This window comes from Electrophorus electricus, chromosome 4, assembly GCF_041902795.1.
Source record: "Electrophorus electricus isolate QZ-2024a chromosome 4, ASM4190279v1, whole genome shotgun sequence".
Classification (NCBI taxonomy): domain Eukaryota; kingdom Metazoa; phylum Chordata; class Actinopteri; order Gymnotiformes; family Gymnotidae; genus Electrophorus; species Electrophorus electricus.
Genome location: NC_137500.1, coordinates 15240377 through 15262289, shown reverse-complemented (window position 1 = coordinate 15262289; position 21913 = coordinate 15240377). Strand labels below are relative to the sequence as shown.

At 38.9% G+C, this 21913-nt stretch overlaps 1 protein-coding gene across 1 annotated transcript in view; it reads right to left on the bottom strand.

The window, feature by feature from the left end:
- Window positions 1–16983, bottom strand: part of syn3 (synapsin III) — a 90424-nt gene extending 73441 nt beyond the window's left edge. The window contains exons 1-3 of the mRNA XM_035535878.2: window positions 16869–16983; window positions 5810–6251; window positions 1181–1238 (exon numbers count right to left, since the gene is read on the bottom strand). Of these exons, the coding sequence (XP_035391771.1) occupies window positions 1181–1238; window positions 5810–6213 (462 nt within the window). The 5' untranslated portion in view covers window positions 6214–6251; window positions 16869–16983. The remainder of the gene's footprint in view (window positions 1–1180; window positions 1239–5809; window positions 6252–16868) is intronic.
- Window positions 16984–21913: the final 4930 nt, after the last annotated feature.

The following is a 21913-nucleotide window of genomic DNA, read 5'->3' as shown; positions in this document are numbered from 1 at the left end:
AAAAGAGTTAGGTTGAGGTGTTATTTTGTTTGCATAAGATTGGGGTGTTTTGTCCTCAAGCTCAGCCTTCCTTTTGCTTAGTGTTTGTTGGAGAGCTTGCAAAATGGGCAACATGCAAGTAATCAGTAACCTTGACAACAAGAAAAGTGATCTCTAGACAACAAAGAAGACAGACATCTGGGTAGAGCTGGGTGTTGCCATAGGGGATTGGAACAAATTAAAAGTGTGGTGTTTGAAAAGAGACTTACAGTATGTGTGAAACTCAGACTACAGACTTTCACTAAAGATTTGAAGCCTCTAATTAACCACATTACTACTGTGCCTGAATGCGATGCCACAGCTTGCAAACAACATTTGTTCACTCCCCACACAACTGAATACTACCCCCCAACCCCCCTTGGCAGATACACGAGACCATAACAATGGGGGCAAAGCAAACATGTAGCTTTTAAACTTTCCCTTCTGGCTGCCCACGCCAATCTTCCTCACCCATAAAAAATCCCAGCAGCTCTTTTCAAACACAAGCCGGGTCTGCTCAATGGCTTGCAGATGTACAGAAAATGTGGCTAGATGTTATCGGTCCGGTAAAATAGTCAGTGTCTAGACTCTGGATAATGCTACATGCTGTGGGCATTGGCCCGGTTGTGGTAGGGTTGTAAACATGAGATAACGTAATGGTGTGGTTACATACAGGTTGCTGTGGAAAGCTGCTTGGGGTTACTGTTTAGCATGATGATGTTAGACTGTTTAACTTTGAAATCTAATAATAATCCCCGTTAATCGGCACCCTATACCTGATCAGACTAATGTGAAAAGGCATGATGTTACTTAAAAGGAAACTTTAAGGGACATTTTTCTATACCTGTGTCTAGCAGGTCACATCTGTGGAAGTTTATAAGTTCTGTTGTTTACATGGCCCTTTGTTTACAAGGTCTGTTGTTTACAAGATGCATGAATTTCAGTTCACACAAAGGCAAAGGTAAAATGTAAAAGCAGCCCACGTCCAGGACATCAAAAAAGCTATCCACAATGAAGCTCATAGTAAGCTCAAAGAGTTGGCTACGAAACATTCTACTGGCTTCAGATCAGTAGAAACAGAGAAATCCTGGTGCTGGATCAGCTTTTTGAATAGGATTGCAGATGGGTAAAATATTCCTATGGATAATCATGTTGAACCCACCTGTTCCACATGGATCTCATACTCGCCATTCAGCTTCCTCCCTCGGAAATATTTTGCCCTGGCGAATAAAAAGAGGAATAAATCTTTAGGAAAGAAAGTACATTAAGTTAATTTTTACTTTAGCTGTTTATCATATTTTTCAAATGCATTTGTTTATTTGTGTGTATGTACATAAAGACAAAACATTATGTGTATGTGCATAAAGACAAAACATGAGCTCATTCACTCTGAGTTAATTAACAGTTAATTTTAGCATTAACTGTTGCAACATTTTTCCAAATGATTCTCTAAAAATGCACCTTGGTTTAGTGGAATGCCTGAGGTTGGACAATGCCACACATTCTGTTCTAGAGTTACCCTCTTTTACCTCAAAACACAGGGCTTGCTCCATTTAAGGATATCTCTCTGGATATGAGACCAACAGTTGTGCTTGTGCACTCCAGTGGGATTCAAGCAGCATCTTGACCGTAACATCTGCCAACTGCTGACCCAGGGCAGTCCCAGATAAACCAACTGCTCTGGCATTTAGAGATATGTTTGAGTTAGTGAATACCAGCGACCTGGCTCCACCTATGAAATCCCAGGCCAGCTTGTCATGCTCCCCTATGCTGCTGAAACTGAAAAAGTCATCTGAATACTTAGTCTAGGCCATGACTAGTGACACACTTCTAGTCAAGTAATGCATCATTATAGAATTACATACTACACACTTGGAGTATGACCTTTTCAAGTAAAATATTAAGACATCTACGGAGAGAAAGACATTTTCAAAGATCTCAATAAGAAATTTACCAGGAATGAGTGAAAAAGAAAGGAAGAAAGTGAGAAATGGAGACAGAACTATAGATAGAAATAAATAGAATGAGAGACAGACAGGAAAGTTGGGAAAGAGAGTGCAAGAGAGAAACTAAAGTATAGTGAGACTGCATGAAAAAGAGAAAATGGGGAAAGTGACAGGCTGAGGGGAGGAATGAGAGGGAGATGGAGATGGTCTGGTGAAAGCTGATGTGTGTGGCATCATTGTGGCCCACAAAGAGAGGGCGAGCTGAGAACCGGGTCGAGTCTGTCAGGGGCTGCTGGGTCTCCAAGCTACATGATGCCTCTGTTCTGGAATGCCCACAGAGGAAGCAAGAGGGAGACAGAGAGGGAAGACAGACAAGGAAGACAGACAGGGAAGACAGGGAGGGAAGACAGGAAGGGAGACAAGCCCAGGCAGGCCCACCCCCTCTCAGCTCTACAGGCAGACACAGAAAACTAATTCTTCACTTGATGACTGCAGAAGGCAAAGTTTACAAAGTAGTGGCTTAATATGGGCTTTATGTAATACAATCAGGGAATGGAAGATCACTGTCACTGTATGATGGTACTGGCCTGGAGTGAAGATGCCATTTCAACTCTACCTGAAGCACTTTGTAAATGCACAGCTGAAGGCTATTAGCTCCAGTTTACAGGTGTTTTCACTTGCAAACGATTTTAACATCTGGTTGTTTCAAGACATTCCTTGTTTCACAAAACAAAAATATGAGAACTGAGAACTAGCTAGCTATTTTCAGTATTTGGGACCTAACAGTAGAAGAGGGAAGTTGATAAAGCCTTATTGTTATGGAAATGTCAAATTGGTCTCTGTGGCTAAATCTCTCAGAGCTGAGCTCAGAGTTTTGCTGATTCCTTACTTTGTGTCTGTGTGTACAGACACAAATGTAAAGAAGTCTCTATTGTCCAACCGAAGTAATTTGAGGGGCGTTTGTGTGTTTTTTGGGGTTTTTTTTTTTTGTGTATGCACAGAAAAGCTGCTCTGTACCAACTGAACACACAAAAAAAATATGAAAGAATCATGTGAGGCTACTGATGAGGCTACAAGACCAGTAGCAAAGAGGACAACAGATCCATATTTCCATTCACTAATATAATAGAATGCTCCATTTATAACCCGCATGTTCTAGTTCTAACATCAGTAGACCTTTACCCTCCAGTTTGGGGAAAGGGAAAAAGGAAAGTAAATGGTAACGATAGTTTCCCCTGCAGTTGCTTTAACTATTCACTGTTCAAACCAGTTTTTCTGTCACAGAATGTTCATTTTATTTTAACAGTATGGACCACAATATTGAGAACAGTATGAATCACAATAGACGGGGTTCACTGTTATGTTATGTTCATTATGTTATGTTATGCACCATAAACTTGAATTCAGGTAGTCAATGTATCAGCCCCACCTTGGTGTAATATTACTTTCCCCCATGTAATATTAACTGACCTATATGTTTGGAGAGAATTAGTGTGATCTATGATTAGTAAAAGACATCTAAAAGAAATAAGAAGAGTAAAATGGTAAAAGAAAGTACATTTCCTTAAATGTTTTTGGCTACCTCTGGATACATTTACTTTTACTGCATTTAGCAGACATTCTTATCCAGAGTGACTTACAAAAGTGCCTAGTTGTCTACTCAGGAAAGTATCCTTAACAATCCTTAGAAAAGTATACAAGAATACCATTCAACCAATATACTGCCAGAAACATGAGTCAGTGCTGATACCTAGATTGATATACAATATAATTCAATGCTATAAAATAAAAGACTATACAAATGCAATTGCTAGACATTTAGTGTTAGACAAGAGAGTTCAAATCTAAATCTAAAATCTTCCTGAACAGATACTGAATGGATACTCAGTGTTGTCAATATTGTTTATAACCTAATCACAGAAACCCTGGACATACACAATTATTTATTAATTAAAAATAAACAAACAAACAAACAAACAAACAAACAGCACAAATGTAATGCCCTGGGGGGAATTACTACACCCCTAACTTTAACATCGTCACACAAACAGATTGTTCAAGGGTAGCATACGTTTCACATGAAAATGAGAAACTTGGCCTACTCTTAACCTGAATGCCAAACACCAGCAGTCTCTTGATGCCAACGTGTCTGAAAGAAACTGCAAAGAGATGAACCTGTCTCATCAAATACATCAACATACACCATACTCTACAAACAATGTGACTGTGTGAGTCAAATGTTAGTAAGTCATTGTCAGTCTTACTCCACGTGGGAGGCCAGGAATAAATGCTGGCCTCCCATGTTTGATGCTGGAGTGATTTTACCTAGAAATTCACATCCATTGAATAAGACTACTTTTCCTGTGCATTCTTTTGAAAAGAAGAACTTCATATCAAAGCATGCAAAGTTGGCAGTGGGGGATGGGGGTCAGGGTGCAGCACTACAGTTTGGGAATGCTAACAGTGACTCAGACTTAAACACCTGAACAAAAGACAATAGCATCAACAGAAAATCCGAAGTCAAAACAAGCAGACTTTCATTTTGTGGTGCATTTTGACTCCTTGTACTGCAGAGTGTTAGTTTTGAGGTAATGCAGCATGTCTTTCATTCGTCAAGTTAGACTATTACTCCACCTTGTGGTCAAAGTGAATTACTACACCTCCATAACATTTATAACAACCACACATGCATCTAATATAGTCCTAAATATGAATCGGAGTATAAAACCTATAGAAGCACACAAATCATAAAGATACACATTATGTATTATGAAAATTGAACAAAACATGGTGTTTATTGAGACTAACATATTTTCTGCTTAATGGTGGTCTATAGCAGTGTCTCTCAGAAAGCTCTTTCTAAGACTACAGACAGCCAAAGGGCACCATTTTCCTCACTTGGCAGGACTTGAAGTCCAGACAGTAGAATTTCATCTTATTTTGAAAGGCACCATAAGGTAAATATTTGATGAAAATGTTTATCTGATTGTTTCAGAATGAGAGCGCTGATAAATGACCAGGGGAACAACCTGGACCATTGATGAACCATTCCTGAACAATTCTTGGACCATTCTTTGACCATTGCACCTGTCCCAGACCATTCTTTGACCTGTCCCAGACCATTACAACAATGGTCAGAAGAAATGAAGGTAGGAAAAACTGCAGCCCTCTGCTAAAGAGTAAGGCACCAGAGGTGGAATAAAAAAGCAGCAAGCCATGCAGCTTTCCCCAAGCAAGACGCAATCTTATAAAACCTTTAATCAGTCAGTTACAATACAGCCACGCTCATATAAATTCAGGCACATTAAGATCATAACCAAGTGTATAAATGAACACAGACCAAAGAATAATGCCAGCATTTGGACCTTACAGAGCACAGAGTCGTAGACTTGTGTTCCAGTGGTATATTCACCAGAGGTTTTACTCCTTATGTGGTGATTTAAAGTGACTTTCTCCTAAATAAATCCCAACTTTAAACAATGTCTTGGAAACTTGCTATAACAGCCAAGTAGCATGGTACATTAGCCCATCTAGCTAATAACATTATCACTAGATTGTAAATCTCTTCTAAAATTAATGGACTGTTTGTAGCCTAGTACAAAACGTTTTTTTCTGTGCCAAGATTCATTTGTGAGTAGAGCCAAAATTCACTCACTGCCTTTTGTTCTCATGTGGTCATGTGGGCTTTTATTTATGTTATATTATGTTATATTTAACTGCTTAACATTTTGCACAACTTAGTGAAATAAGCATTAAAGAAAATATTTTTAATGGGGTTTTCAGAGCAAAAGCATGTGTCAAATCAAACCATATACGTATAAAGAAAATAAATGAGAGAGTCTTACCATTCTGTGTGGGCATCATCGATGACCAGCAGCACTTTGGGCTTGCGGACAGCCGGCTTGGACGAAGAGGCAGAGGCGTCCCCGTGGGCTGCCACTTTGGCCTGCACAGCGCTGGCTATCTGAGCTGTCTTTACCACACTGGAAAAGGAGCTAAGGAAGCTGCCGGAAGCGGTAGGTGGAGCCTGAGCCTGAGCCTGGGCTTGGGGCTGGGGCTGGGACTGGGACTGGGACTGGGACTGGGGTTGGGCAGGCCCAATAGGCCGCTGCCGCCTCTCCGTGGCGGGGGAGGCCGGGGAGCTGGTGGAGCTTGGTGGAGGAGAGGGCCTCTGCAGGTCCATCATGTAGCCGTTGGGTAGGTTGGCCACGAAGCTGCTGTCCGACAAGCGCCTGCGTAGGTAGTTCATGGTGGCGTGGTGGTGCTGGTAATGGGTAGGAGAGATGCCTTGCCAAGGAGAGGGGGAAAAAGGAGAAGATGAAGAAAAGATTACCCCTAGCAACTGTCAGTAACTCAACAGGTATTAGTGCTATTAGGCTTGATCTACATGAAACGAGAAAATATTTAATTCTGGAAACGTGAGTGGTATTTCTGATAACAATCCTCATATTAGTATGAGGCTTGTACAATAATAAAGCTATTCTGAGGTCTTTTTTTTTTTTTTTACAGATTACATGAAAAACCCATTGAATGTGGATGATGGATCTGTCCCAAGATGTCGTTGATGGTCTAAAATCAATGCAAGTTATATACCCGCTAAATACAACCCAAGGCCATAAATAAACCAGTAACATACTGAAGTCTCTTACTTTTAAAAGTGTTGTTTTCTGGCTTAGGTCTCAATAATATTTTTAACATCGTGGAAATTAAGCTCTGATATATGACGATAATAAACGTTTTCCCAGAGTACCACAGTGGGAATACCATTCTTGGGAAATACCATCCTGAGCCTTACTAACTTTGTCTTGTTCTGTTGGGTAACAAGCATGCCCAGTATTACTGTGGCTTGATCTAAAATTATGTCCTTTACTTCAAACCTGTCCAGTCTAGAGGCAAAAAACAATTCAATATACAGGACCATAAGTTTATATATATATATATATATATATAATTTTCTCATACTTGAAAATGTTTTTATATAGACTAGAATATAGTTTATATAGTTTTTATATAGACTAGAATAGATACAGATCATACTATATATGTATTAATGTATATGTATATCTGATGGTACAGTAGTTTTATTTTTAAATGTATCTGCTAATTATATACTATGCATTTATTTAATAAGTAATAAACACTAAGTTGTTTATAACCTAGGGCATATGTGATTCTTTTAACATACTTATAGGTGTGATACAGTTCCAAGACTGGTTTAATTAATCTGTTTTTTAAAAAAAACAAAAAACACAAGCAAACAAACAAAAAAAAACGTTTATGTAACATTTAATTAACCAGGAAAATCTTTAGACTTAGCTTTCAAGACAGATCTGTCTAGACATAAAAATCTCTATGCCAGTCTTGTTAGAATTCAGTAAGTGACAGGAATGACATCAGTTCATTATAATTACAAACAAAATATTTTATATCATGGAGAAACACGTAACCTTCTGTTTTACTGTAAATTTTGTACTGCTCCAACACAAAACACAAAGAAGTAGTTTTTATCTTTATTTTTCTATTTACTTAAGCCCCTTGGAAGTTACACTGCACTAAAATACAGCACTGCACTGAAATACAAAGACACTGCAGCGTTCAGATATACTGTCTGAAAGGGTCTTATCACACTTAGCAAATGGAGGAAAGCAATTCATGGCAAACAGGAAGCAGGAACAGAAACATGAAATGAATTAGAATGCTCTTAAGTAAAGAAATATCTAAAAGAAAGGGGTTAGCGACAGCCACCCAAAACAGAGAAAAGGGATTGGTTAATGGAAATCTCTGTAGTCAAATACAACTAAGTACATTCATCTGACTACATCTACGTACATCTCAACGTACTTACTTATAACTTATAATAGTAACATACTTACGAAAATTATATTACCCAAATAATAACGAAAATTATATTACCCAAAATATTGTAATCAAACTTGCATAGATGGAGAAACAGGTAGTGAGTGAAGTTAAATGTGTTGCCACAGGGGTTAACATATGTGGGCATTCAAATCAATTACTTCCTAATTACCTAAACTGCTGAAGTGTAGATACAGCACTGAGGTTTAATAGCTTTCAAAGAACCAAAGATCCTCACTGAAAGACACATTAGTGTGATACTTTTCTATTTTTAAGCTCATATAACATTGGGTGCCTTTGCCCCCTTAAAATGCACCACCAAGCAGAGTGAGTATCAGCTAAAGAGCTTAGCTGGATATCTTTAAGTTCTAGCTATATACTTCAAATGGAGTGAACTTCAATTTCTGTGAAGAAAGTGAATGACTACACCAACACACTAAAAGTGTAACAACTTATTAAAATGGTTGAAACGGAAAATTTGAAGGCAACATTTGTTTTAAGCATTGTAATAAACTAAATGCTGGTCAGTGGGATAGGGAAAAAATGATACTCACAAATCTCAAAAACTGCAGAGAGAACACTTATTGTATATCTAAACTATGCTATTTATAAAACGTAGTTTTGTATTGAATTGTAGAGACTGGAGAAAAGGTACTCTATTGGCTGTCAAAGAGAGATGAAGTAACATTTTGAGCACTGCGTCCATACTATCCATACAATACATACTATATATATATATATATATATATATATATATATATATATATATATATATATATATATATATATATATATTGCATTTGCCTGTCTGTTGAAAAGACATAGTTGCCCACATGTCTTAAAATATACAGCCACTCCATGCCTGACCTACTAGTGTACAAAGGAAGGAATATTTCCAGCACACAGATTACAGAGAGCTTTCTCCTTACTCTTTGCCACTGATGCTGAAAGGCCATCCATGTAGGAGCAAAAAAATATTTGTTGCTTGCTTGCATAGTGTCCCTTTTTGCAGGCAATCTTTTAAACTGTTTTTTTTTCATGTGAAAAAAGCAAAGGTTGTCTTTATCTCACACTGTCTGTTCCAAAATGTTCATCGTGGCAGCATACGGAAAGTGCCTGTTCCAAGAAGGGTTGAAGCTTTTCTGAAGACAAAAGAAAAGCCTCCTCATCACTAGTATGTCTGTATATATACTGTTATTTCTATATTTTGTCTACTACTTGAAGCAGGTAGTCTGTCATTAGCCAGAGATGGGTAGAGAAGCCAAAAATTATGTTCAACCTCAAGTACTGTTAAGTTAAAATAATGACTCAAAGAAAAGTAAAAGAGGTCATCTAAATAATGACTTGGAAAAAGAATAAGAAAGTCTTCTGATGAAAAAACAACTTAAGCAGTGAGTTACTTGACAGGATGTGATTTAATTTTCCAAATAATAATGGATATGTCTACTCAACTGTAGAATCACAGCCTGATATGGGCTATACACAAGTCACACTATTCTGTGGTGCAAACAATCACAAAGCAAGTTCACTATCTATTACCTATGTTAGTACCATTATCTGTTCACAGTATGTTATGTTTCTGGGTTTGATTAGTTAAATGGAGGCATGTAAAATGTGATCTTACTATAAATCCACCCTGACTCTCAAATACGAAAAATAGAGCATTGTATTTGGAAGGAGTAGAGAGTTCTACTTCCCAAATGATTAACAAATGGGTCAGTGTTCAGTTTTGATTAGTTAAAATGAAAACAAGAAACTTTCTTTATCATCTGCTATGACGTGTAGTCTATTAGTCATGGTGGAAATAGTGAAAGCAGTGGAGCCCAGGTGCCTCTGTCAACCCCTTCCTCCAACTCTCCCTGGAGCATGCCCAGGCAATGCCAGGCCAGCCGGGTCCTGGGTCTACCCTGAGGCCTCCTCCCAGCTGGCCAGGTGTAGTGTACCTCCAGCAGGAGGCGGCCAGGGGCATCCTCATCAGATGCCCAAAGCATCTTAACTGGCTCTTCTAAAGGTGGAAGAGCAACAGCTCTATTCATATATATATACACACACACACACACACACACACACACACACACACACACACACACACACACATTACATATACATATACATATTATGTCAGGCCATATATATATTAGGTTAGGCTTGAGGCCACAACAAGCAATTCTAACAAATAAGTTAGAATTGTAGGCTATTGGAAGAGTTCATTGTAAGAGTTAATTATAAGAGCTTATCTAAACTGTTCATCTAAACAGTTATTAAAACGCAAACAACAAACCTAAAGTTTGAACTATCATAGGCTATTAAACATCCATTCAAACACTGCATTAAGTATTTTTCTGCATTATCTAAAACATCTAAAAGTGCTCTGAATTTATGAATGGTCCAGTGTGTACCAGGATGTGTACCAATATCAATGAATGAGGTGGAAATTACGGGAGGATGAGGGGGTCCTATTGTCACATTCGCCCTCCCTGGAGTCGTGATTCCCACAGTGATGCCATCTGCTTTGTTTACTTCCTGGTTTTGTTTCCTCATGCTTCCTTCTTTTGGTTTCTTTTGCTTTCACCCCTTGTTAGTCTCTCCACCTGTTATTGTAATTACCTGTCTCGTGTTAGTCCTCATTTTCTCTTGTATATATGCCCTGTGTTTTCTATCAATATTTGCAAAGTTTCGTCAACCACTTAGCCGTTGTTTATCATAATATATGTCCTCCTTGTGAATCAGATGTGTTTTGGATTTGTTTGCTCGATTTTCAAGCAGTTTGGATTGTTAGAAATGCCAGACATATTTACAATACAGGATACTAGCTTATCAAAACAGACATCTTATAGTTCCTGATAACTATTATTATTATTATTATTATTATAGAATTAATATATCTCTTACAAGTAATACAGTAGACAAATCCCACAGCGATGCATGAGGAATGAGTGATGAGAATTGATCCTTTTGTGCCAGTTATTTTGTTTCTCTGGAAACTCTGTGTACATTACTATATTTTTGAATCTCTCTCTTTCGCTCTCTCTCTATGTGTGTGTATGTGTATGTATATATATATATATATATATATATATATATATATATATATATATATAGAGAGAGAGAGAGAGAGAGAGAGAGAGACAGAGAGAGAGAGAGAGAGAGAGAGATATTCAAAATTGTACACAGTTTCCATATATATATATAATTTTTTTTTTCTAATCTTTGCTTCTGTAAACACAAAAAGAAAAGAAGGAATATGTATCACACCAGAGAATTATCGAACACATGGAAGCCTGGGAAGCTATTTGGTACAACCTCTTATAGCATTATAGCTGCAATAAATTAATTTGTACTTTAAGGGGAAGGAAGATGGATAAGGTCTGAAAGAGAGACTGAACAAATACCAAAACAAGACATAAATGGTGGTTACATAATTAGTCATTTCGGCAGAAGCGAGGCATGGCGCGTAAGATTTGTAGCTTTCATCCACATCTCAGAATAAGCAGCAACAGGGAAGGGATGGAGGCTCTGCAGCACACTGTGCTAATGAGCATTACACTATCACCATTCCACCGAGGCTTTGCACAAAGGGTAGGGAGAAAGGAAGAGAGGCAAAAAAGAGAAGCCCAGTATGCCTAGGGCAGGAGGATGGTTATGGCACTTTGAAACAGGCTAGAAGTAGAAAGGACTAGCTAGCTGTGGGGAGCTGAAAAAGGAAGATAAAGGCATTTAAGATATGGAGCTAATTGTTGCGGTGCTGCCCTGTGTGGCAGGTGATGAAAGTGAATGATGTTGTGTGATCTAAGTGATGGAGCAGTCGCGTAAGCAGGGGGATTGGGGGAGATGTAAACTGGAGCGCTGGCACTACAGTGCACATTCAGAGGAAGAAACCCTTGTTGGGGATTAAAAAACTGCACCATAAACACAGGACCGATGGGACTTCGCTGACTCATGGAGGCTGGCATGTCTTGCCAGCATCACTCACCTTCAGCTTTTCTTTTACAATAGTGTGACAGAGCATTGGAGCGCCAATGGTCCATAACAAACAGTTGCACTAATGTTTGTATACGTGTTGCTAACTGATTAATTCCCAGCAGCACAGGAACCACACACATAACGATAAGCATTTTTTGGGGGGTGGTGCGCCATTGCTTGGGGTAGCATCAGACACCAGAGTGCTACTGACAATTAAGAAGGAGAAAGTAGAAGCAGGATGTGTCATTTGTGTAAGGGGTTATTAAATTAACCATCATGTCGTACTGGGTCCCTGGGTGAGGGCTGTGGGTCTTCATGTGGCCTTACTTGCCAGCTTCCATTCTCTCATTTACTGACAGCAAAGAGATGGCTTAGCGACGCTAAGCTGTGGAAACACCAACAAACACAGCAGTGGTGTTAAGGGGAGGAGAGGCACCACTGGACAGAGGAGGGGAAGAAGCAGAGCTGATGTGAACGTGGTAATAGGCGCCAAGGTAGGCGCCAAGGTTGACTTATTTGTCATGAAAATAAGCCAAACGCTACAAACAAATGTTAGCAGTTGGTCTTCAAAACACTGTGGATCGACTATACTGTATTTAGTCTATTTACTGTATTTATGGGTCATCAAGGATCACACCCATCTTCCTCACCTGGAGGTTGTGCTTCACATAATGCAACCACGTCCAGCCTCAAACCCTACCATGCGGTAAACTTGTGCTTTAAACACCAGACCAAAGACTCAGCTTACTGGCATGTCTGCCAGAACACACACCTTCTGAGTGGTGAGCTCTGTCACACTATCCTCTCCTTCAGGGATGACAGTCTCATTCACAAAGACATACCACAATGTGTTGTGTAATTGCTAATAATGCATGACTCTATAGAAAATCTGAAATGAAATAATTACCCAATGCCTTTTGACTCATTTCAAGTTTTCATCTAAACTCTGAAAATAAAATCATAATTTTGTTTTTTCCTCCAGAGAGAAAAATGCTTTAGACATGGGCTCCTTAGATGGTCAAGTACCCAGTTTTGACAATGTGTTTATTTCTTGTGACCAGTTAAAAATGGGCAATGATTTGGAGTAACTTCAGTACGTGTCTTATTATACCATAGATCTGATGTTTGTTTTTCCAGGATTCAGTTTGTGAACACGACACCTGGCTTCTTTAACATGAGAAGGCCAAAGCCATCACACTGATATTGGATGAAAAGTCATGTTTGAGCCCATGAGGATCTAAAGGAGAGTATCTGTAAAAGAGGTCAGCAGCCACTTTACTTTCAATGACCACACAGCAATACAAAGGTCTAATTTGTTTTCAAATTAGACTTAAGTTTCACTGCAAATGAATTTGACCTTGTTCCACTGCAGCAGACATTTTACGAAATCACATCTTATTATGAAATTAATATTGGTCTTATGCTATAGGCACTATTGTGAAATTAGCCATGATTCTGTGACCCTTTTGACAAAAATGACTTCTGCTGTGAGCGATGTGCTTTTGGCAGCTCCTCCTCACTTTCTGAGGCAATCTCACTCAACACTGCTCTGAATGTTAGCTGGTGAATCAATCAAAACTCATTCAATAGAAATCAATTAAATCGAGCTGTGGACATCACGCACTACCAACTGAATAATGCAGAGCACTTTAAAAGAGGCACTGTTCAGTGGGAGATATACAACAGGCAAAGGCAAGTAATATCAACATGCATTCTGTGCCTGCATTCACATAAGGTAGCATAGCTGCCCCTGCTAGCTGAGAACCTGCTCACATCAGTCCTGCAGCTGACAACTGCATAGATTAAGCATAGACATTGCTGTACTGACAACTTCTCTTCAAACATACTTAATGTACTGAGGTTTATTGCTCCTCTACTAGTTCATTAAATAGCAGTTTATGTATAAATGGAATTGCTTTGACAAATAATGTCTTTTGAGGCAAAAGTTTAATGATTTCACGATGCTGTCTGCATGACGCTAATTGGTGGGTAGCTTTCCTTCCTTGTTAGCTACACTGAGTCCAGAAGCAAAAGAAAAATATAGACAAAAAACATGTCTTGGATGATGGACTATGCTTAATGTAAACGGAACATTTTTTTTTTCTTTCAAACTAGTCCTTTAAGCTGCTCCAGCTTGATTGCAGCATGTACCCCGGAACCTCACAGTCTGAAGTGGCATTGTCACACGCCTAAGAATCACACAGTGCCAGTGAGATTTCTCACAAATGCTTCTGCAATGCAACCAACATTAAGCTGTTCCCAATTGTAAACTCACAGGCTCTCAACTGATGTCGGCGACATCACATTCAGTGTGATTATAGTGCATGATGCATTCATAATTGTTTTTACATGAACAATGTCATCAAATAGGGGCTATGTTCTGAGAACACAATCAAGGAACCCAAAGAACAAAGCAGTTAGTCAGTGGGGTGCTAAAGCATTATCACATGCAGAAAGAAGGTTAGAAACCTACAGGCTAAGCATTTGCATTTTCATATTCCTATTACAAAACACTTGGACAACACAAACATCCAACATCCAGCTTGAAATAATTTTTTAACACCACCCTAAAGTAATCACATCAGATAAAACATATCAGAATATGACTTATGCCATCAACACCATCCGTTATCAGCGATTATTGTCACTATCGGCAATTATTTTTAACAGCCTTGCGTGTTCGTGCATGCACTGGAAGTTTTTATCCTTTCATACACTTTCACGCTTAGGAGTGCACTTTGAGCATCTAACAATCATTGCAATTAGATTTCACAGAGATGAAAAACTAGCTTGTGTGTTCAGCCACCAGATGGATGCAACTTTCAGTGCTTATATGACCTCAAGAATGAATGAATGAATTGTTCTGATTTTTCTCCTTACTCCAAAGTGCCATCTACATTTCATTAGAGGGATAGAGGTATTTGTGCACTATCATTTTACTTAAACACATCAAGGGTTTTGAAGGGCTTAAAATAGCACTGATTAATAACAGAATGCAGAGTTAACACCAGATAGCTCCTGTAGCTTACCTGGTAAAGCAGGAAGCACAAGGTCATGTGTTTGAACTCACACTGGCAAACTGATAAACATGTAAAGTCATGGGTTTGACCCCCAGGGAGCACTCATACTGATAAACATGTAAGTTGCTATGGATAAGAGCACCTGCCAAGTGGTAAAAATGCAAGTAATGTGGATCTATCCTACTGAGCTATCTGGATATATCATACTGATCTTTAAACTGAATCTGTGGAAGCTTCCCATACATTTGGGGGCAGCGAAGTGTTTTGGGACACTTAGTAGTCTTTTTTAAACCTGCACATTCTGTGCTGTAAGGCCACTGTAACCTTAACAGTAGAGACAATATGACAAAAAGAAAACATCATCATCCTTTTGGACACATTCATGATGCATGCTATGCATCACAATGTTTAGACGTTTGCCAATAAATTAGACACAAGGCACCAGCCAAACAGCAGTGTAGAAGTGCAGCATAGAAAAAGGCTTTTAGGATAATGAAGTTAACTGAAGTTGAACAAAATAATATGTGAAACGGAGGGTACCGCATATGTGTAGAATAGTGGAATTAAGTCTTTCCTATTATTACACATGCGGCTTTGCAGTGTGTCAGAACATCATGAGCTAAAAATAGAGAAGCTCTGGAAATGTGAAAATGTCTCAAGGATCAAATGACTCCAAGTTTAAAGCATTTTACTGCTACCATTGTAGAAGCAGGATGAGAAAGGTGTAAAGGAACTGATGAAGCCATTCATCTGGACACAGACAGACAAAAAGCCATGTTGGCTTTGCAATTTACAACTAATACAGAGATGCTGGAACTGTAGAGAGCAGTGCACAGCACACACCTTTCTTCCTGGCCTTTAGGAAACATATTTTTTGCATATGGCAGGTGTTCTTCTCCATATATTTATGTATACTTATGAATATATATATATATATATATATATATATATATATATATATATATATATATATATATATTATAACAAACAAACTCCAGGAGCACAAAACAAGTGTATGTTTAGAATTAAAACAAAAGTTAAGACTTTTAATGTTTAGCATTAAAACAAAGTGAAGCCTAACTTAAATACAAATGACTTCAATGATACCTACCTTTTTAGGTAAACTATGTCAATACAGAGTGCCATAATTTTGACTAACCTAAAGAAAGCTGTTTGCAGATGCCAGGCAGTTGCCACGTGTAGGAATTGAAGACTATCATATCACTCCTTCCTCTCAAATAATATTATTAATTTCAAGATGTTGTTAACCTAAATCACGTATGATGTCTGCACTGGGAGCAAGCTACCAATAGCCCTGACCCCAGTCTTCTTAGTGCCTTTCATTTGGCTATGGCCCTTATTGGCAATCCTTACCTACAGGGAAAAAGCAAGCTAATCCTATTTATTAAAAGGGCAGCGGTGGTGCCACCCGAGACCACGATCTGTACCGGGTCCTATACGGCGGTGCATTGACACACTCAGGTGAAAGCTGCACCAGGCAAAATCATTTTCAACAAGTGTACTGAAAGACATTCCATATCAGTATTGAGAACAATCAAACAGTGCTTCACTATGCGTGCTCCAGCGATATTATAGATATTTGAAATTATGAATATTAAGACGCTGCATTTATTACACGCGAATATGATGCGTACCGTCGGGGAAAACCGGTAAGGAGGGTAAGGAATTCCCCCCACCGACTTTCCTCAGTACTATCCTATTTGCGACACCCTGAATTGATGCAGCACAACGGCGTTTTTACAGTGCATACAAAAAGAACAGAATACCATAATGTCTGCGACAAAATAGATAAACTTACAGAATATATATATCTTAAGAAAATTACATTTCTTTCCTTTCAACAAATAGCCATTTATTCTAACTAGGAGCGGTTGGGATGACAGCCACATCCTCTGGGCTTGCAATTAAATGCTCCATTATTTAGAAAAGCAATACGACACTACAGAAAAAATACCGGGGACCAATTCTTCCTATGAATACTCTGGTAACTGCATTGCGGTAAATACAAAATCATTATTCAGCATCTGTACGTTTTTTCTTTTACCTCAGGGTGCGTTTATCCGGTCTGTTTTCTGTGTTCGTGGGGGGATGCCCTGCGCTCGTCTCACAACACTTGGATGATTCGTGCTACAGCTTTCGCCAAGCTAACTCCCTGTTTCACAATGCATGCCGGGAACGTGAACGTCTCATTGCATTCGTTCTGCTATCACTCTCGGGTCTTATTGGTCGAGTCGGTGGTGAAATTTAAAAAGCATCTCATACCATTTCCTTATAAGGCTGAAAATTAATATTTTATGAGTGTAGCTTTTATAGCTGTAGCAGCAGTGGGTAAACTAGCAGATGCGCATCGCAGAAGGAAGGGTATTGTTATTAGCCTGCTGATCAAAGGTTTATTTGAAGAATCTAAATCTAAATAGAAACTTATTGTTAACAGCATGCCAATTATTTAAACTATATAACAACCATCCATTACGGGAAAAAAGAATCTTTAATTAAGAGTGTTGGACGGAATTGCCAGCGACTGATTTCTTAAAGATTTCGTGAAGAAAGGCTGGTTATTTGGTTATTCTTATCACACCACTGGTCAAAAAATGATGGAAAAGAATCCTTGTTACTAGGTATTTAAAACAAAATGCACAAGAAAAACATTTCTCATTACACAGCGATACAATGTATAACTAATAAAGCTATCCCTTAAATAAATACTCAAAATATTATGCTATTAAATATGCAAAGAGAAGACTGAATGTGTTAATTCTCTCAGCATATAGTGCTAATGTAGAGCACTGTATTCTTAAACATTCATAATTCCCAAAAGGTGTTGGCACCTTAATCTGTGAAGATAATCTATATTATTCCTGGTCTAATAGGACAAGTTTCAGGTCATGGATTTGCATCACAAAACACAAAAAGTGGTCAGCACACATGTGGTCTGTTATACACACCTGACTGTTACACACACCTGACAGTTCCAGGCCTTATTTACAAGTTTAACAGAGCCAGATGTCAGCCATTGAGATCTAATCAGCTGGGAGGAGGTGGAGCATTTGCAAAGCACAACGAGAATATGTGGTTACTATATAGTTGAACACATTCATCTCCCAAAGCCATGCAGAACAGTATAATCTGTCATAGATAACTTAGACATAATCATTACGATTATCATATGTCTTATTATTAAATATGGTATTACCATAGCACTGTAATTATAGCACCTAGTTTTCAAAGCAGTCTGGAATCCACTCTGAGTGATGCACTGAAAATGTAATGGGACTGGATAACACATTATTGAACTCGTGCAAAACTGAATGGAATTTCATAAGAGCTGCATTGATTTTATTTATAACTTTTTGAATAGACACCCCCCGCCCACACACACACACACACAGACAGACAGACAGACAGACAGACAGACTTTTTATGTGCTTATAGTGCTCAAAAGAAATTAATTTCAGATAGTTAATTCACATAAAAAATAGCCCGCCCAAAAATAAATCTAATGGTCACTTCCATACAGCCAGATTAAATCTATACTAAAATCTACAGAAAAAGAAAGTTCAAATGCTCATTCATCATTTGCACTACACTTTAGTCCAAGCCTAGGCCTAATTCCTATCTATGAAAGTGGTTCTTTATGCTCCAGGGAGTTTGTTTTTTACCACTGTCACCTTGGCTTGCTCAATAGGGGATGCGGATTCTCTGTATATGTGATTTCTGTAAAGCTGCTTTGTGTCAATGTGTTGTAAAAAGTACTATACAAATACATTTGAATTGATGTGAATTAATAACTGAAAAATGAAAGTGCCTTTTTAAAGCAAATGTTGTTCTGAAGTCTATTTTATCTTATTTCTATTTTGAGCATGATCTTGAATAAAACTAGCATTATCTCTCTGCAGTAATTTCACAAACATGGGAGTGGGAATATATTTGATTTTGATCACATTATCTCAGACACAGTCATGGCTGCATGGTACCACTTAGTGAAAGAGGAGCGAGAAGATCAATTCTTGGCTTCCAGTGGGATCACAACTTACAACATTAACAACAGTGAAACAGTGCACAGATTAAACTGAAAATAAATTATATTAGGCCAATTTCCTGTAGATCCATTAAATCTAGTCTTGGGAAGCTGAAACCACGGATAGTGGAGCAGAGACAATGGAACCTGAGCTGGAGCTCCCTTCAGACAAAATGGCAAAATTTGAGAAAGTTTGGAACTGAGCTAACAAAACTGGCTACAAAACTGAAATAAAAGAAATAAAAAAAAATAATTAAAGTGCAAAAATAATGGTGCCCTCCCCTGTGCCGTAGTGATCACCACGTGGTCCCATGTTTAGATTTTCTTTCCATCCTACCCTCGTGTCATCCATGTGCCTAGTATTTATGTAAGATTTTTATAATAAAATATTCCTCTTATCCAGTTGTTAACTAGCCCTAGACAATGGAAGGTGTTAATAGAACTGTAGGCATTTGGGGAAAATGAATTTTTACATCATCCAGAGAGCCTTACAAAATTTGCCCATCTGTCCAAGAGAATATTATCATTGACAGTGTCAAATGCAGCACTAAGATCAAGAAGCACCAGTACAGATATGTTACTGCATCCATATTTATACAAAAAAGCATAATCCACGAAACAGGCAGGGTCAAAAACAGTGCAAACACACCAGAGAATCCACTTAGCATACTTACAGGTCAAAGGCAATACCGCACAATAAAGGGAACTGAACAAACATTTATATCTGGAACATGCAGACTGAGTTCTTGGATTTGTGGTCCAAATTAGTTTTATAGATTGGTCCAAATTAGGCTTTTTAGCAGAGCAGATAACAGTGTGTTTGAAACAAGATTGTCACTAAATAAACTAAACAGTTAACATTACAATGTTAAATAAATAGTTAACATTATGATGTTAAAGGTAAGGACATCCCATAGTTCTTTAAGAACATGTGAAGGAACAATGTCTACAGGAGAGTAGGTAGGTTTCATATATCTAACAGTGTCAGTTAGACAGGAGAGAGAAACAGAATTGGGACAAAAAAAACAGCATTTGAGATAATTTCTGATATATCAAAGGCCAGAAGTGAAATAGTAACTCTAATACTCGTAGGTCTTCTGCTCCACCTCCAACCTCCCATCTGTGCTCCAGGTCACTGGTCTTCCCAGCTTCCCAGCCTCATCCTTCTCCCAAGCCAGTGCATCTGGCCACCCCACTTGACTCCCTAAGAGAGGCATGCAAACCCAGAATTTGTGCCTATATGGCAGTAAGTGGGCCATACCAGTTATTCTCCATCACTTTTGTTTACACAGCTCACCTTCAGAGCAACATACCATGAGCAATTGTTCCTTTATCTCACTCAAACTGTAATATATTGAATCATATTAGGTTTGCCCTGGTTGCATAAACATGACTCCATCACTCCCTGCTCCAAAAATGACAAAACCTCCTGGTTCTCCAGGTGTCTTAGCTACCCCTGTTTCTCTACCTCAGTAGAAAGCCGTTCTGTACCTGATCTGTCCTCAGACCCCTCAGTTTATCATGATTATCGTGTTGTTTTTAGTATGATAAAGGTCTCCCAACTCCCTCCGCACTGACCTGATGTCTGTGTGTTTGATCTCAGAACAGGAGTCCTTCCACCACAGGCACAAGTATAGTCCCTCTCAGAGGCTGAGACCTGTACTATAGAGGTGTACTTTGATAGAGGTGCTAGAGGAGGGCTTTATTTGTCTTTGGGCAGCATGGTGGTTTGGTGGTTAGCATGTTTCCCACTCAGTGCCAGGGTCTTGGGTTTGTGTTCCTAACTGGGTGGAATTTTTATGTTCTCTCTCTCTGTGAAGGTTTTCTCCATGGTCTCTGTCTTCCTTCCACAGTCCAAACAAGGCAGGTAGATAAAAATGGGCTACCCTTTTTCCTGGTGTGAGTGCAAGAATGACTGTATGCCTGCATGCCTTGTGATGGATGGTGTATTGTCTTGGATGCACTGTTCTCTTTCCCCTTCCTGTGCCTGATGCAGTCCCTCAATGGGGTTGTGGTTTAAGGTTGAGAATACGCTGTGCACAGTTGGCTGCTGCTGCTCCACACTGGTGTGGTGACTGAATGTAAAAGCTGTAAAGTCTTTGGGTTCTGAGAAAGGTGGTTCATTCATTCACTCTACCCCCTGGCCTCATATAGAGGTCTTTTGCCTTGTATAGATTATAGGAAGATTAAAAAGCTTCTGGTATCATTATCCTCTACCTATGGTCCCAGGCTCATTAGAACAATTAAGGCTACAATATTCACCAAACTCAACCTCCACAGTACAGTCTGATTCAGAATACAGCCAAAGCTTTTTTTTTGTGTGTGAAAAAGTGTTCAACACCACCTGAGGACACTTCGAGTATGTGTTGCTGAATGGGTGCTCAGTCTCACCATCCGCATTCCAGTCATTTATAACTGATGTATTAAGAGACATGATCAACCATTATGTTCTAGTTTACATCAATGATAATTTGATTTACTCCAGCAGATTGAATGAACACATAATCTAAATGCATTGTCATGAAAACACTGCTTTGGAACAAATTGTATGCTAAAGCTGAGAAGTGTCTCTTCCACCACGTTCAAGTTTCATTGCTTGGGGTACAATATCACATCAGAGGGCATAGACATGGACACATATAAGGTGCAGGCCATTATAGACTGGCCCAAACCGAAATTGGGTTGTGTGCTCAGCCCTCTCCTGTACTTCCTGACTGCACAGTGAAGCACAGCTCCAATATCATCAATAAATTCACAGATGACACTACGATAATGGGCCTAATCTATTACAATGATGAGGCAGCCTGCAAAGAAGAAGTCCTGACACACTGGTGCCAGGAAAACAACCTTTCTTTAAATGCCAACAAGCCCAAGGGGCTAATAGTTGACTTCAGGAAGCAAAAGACCCTTATCACACCCTTATCACAATGAATGGGGCCACTGCAAAGAGGGACAATAGCTTCATGTTCCTTTGTGTTCACATGACAATGGAACATACATGGATGGAACACACCATATGTGTACTGAAGAAGGCACAACAGCACCTCCTCTACCTCAGATGGCTCGGGAGG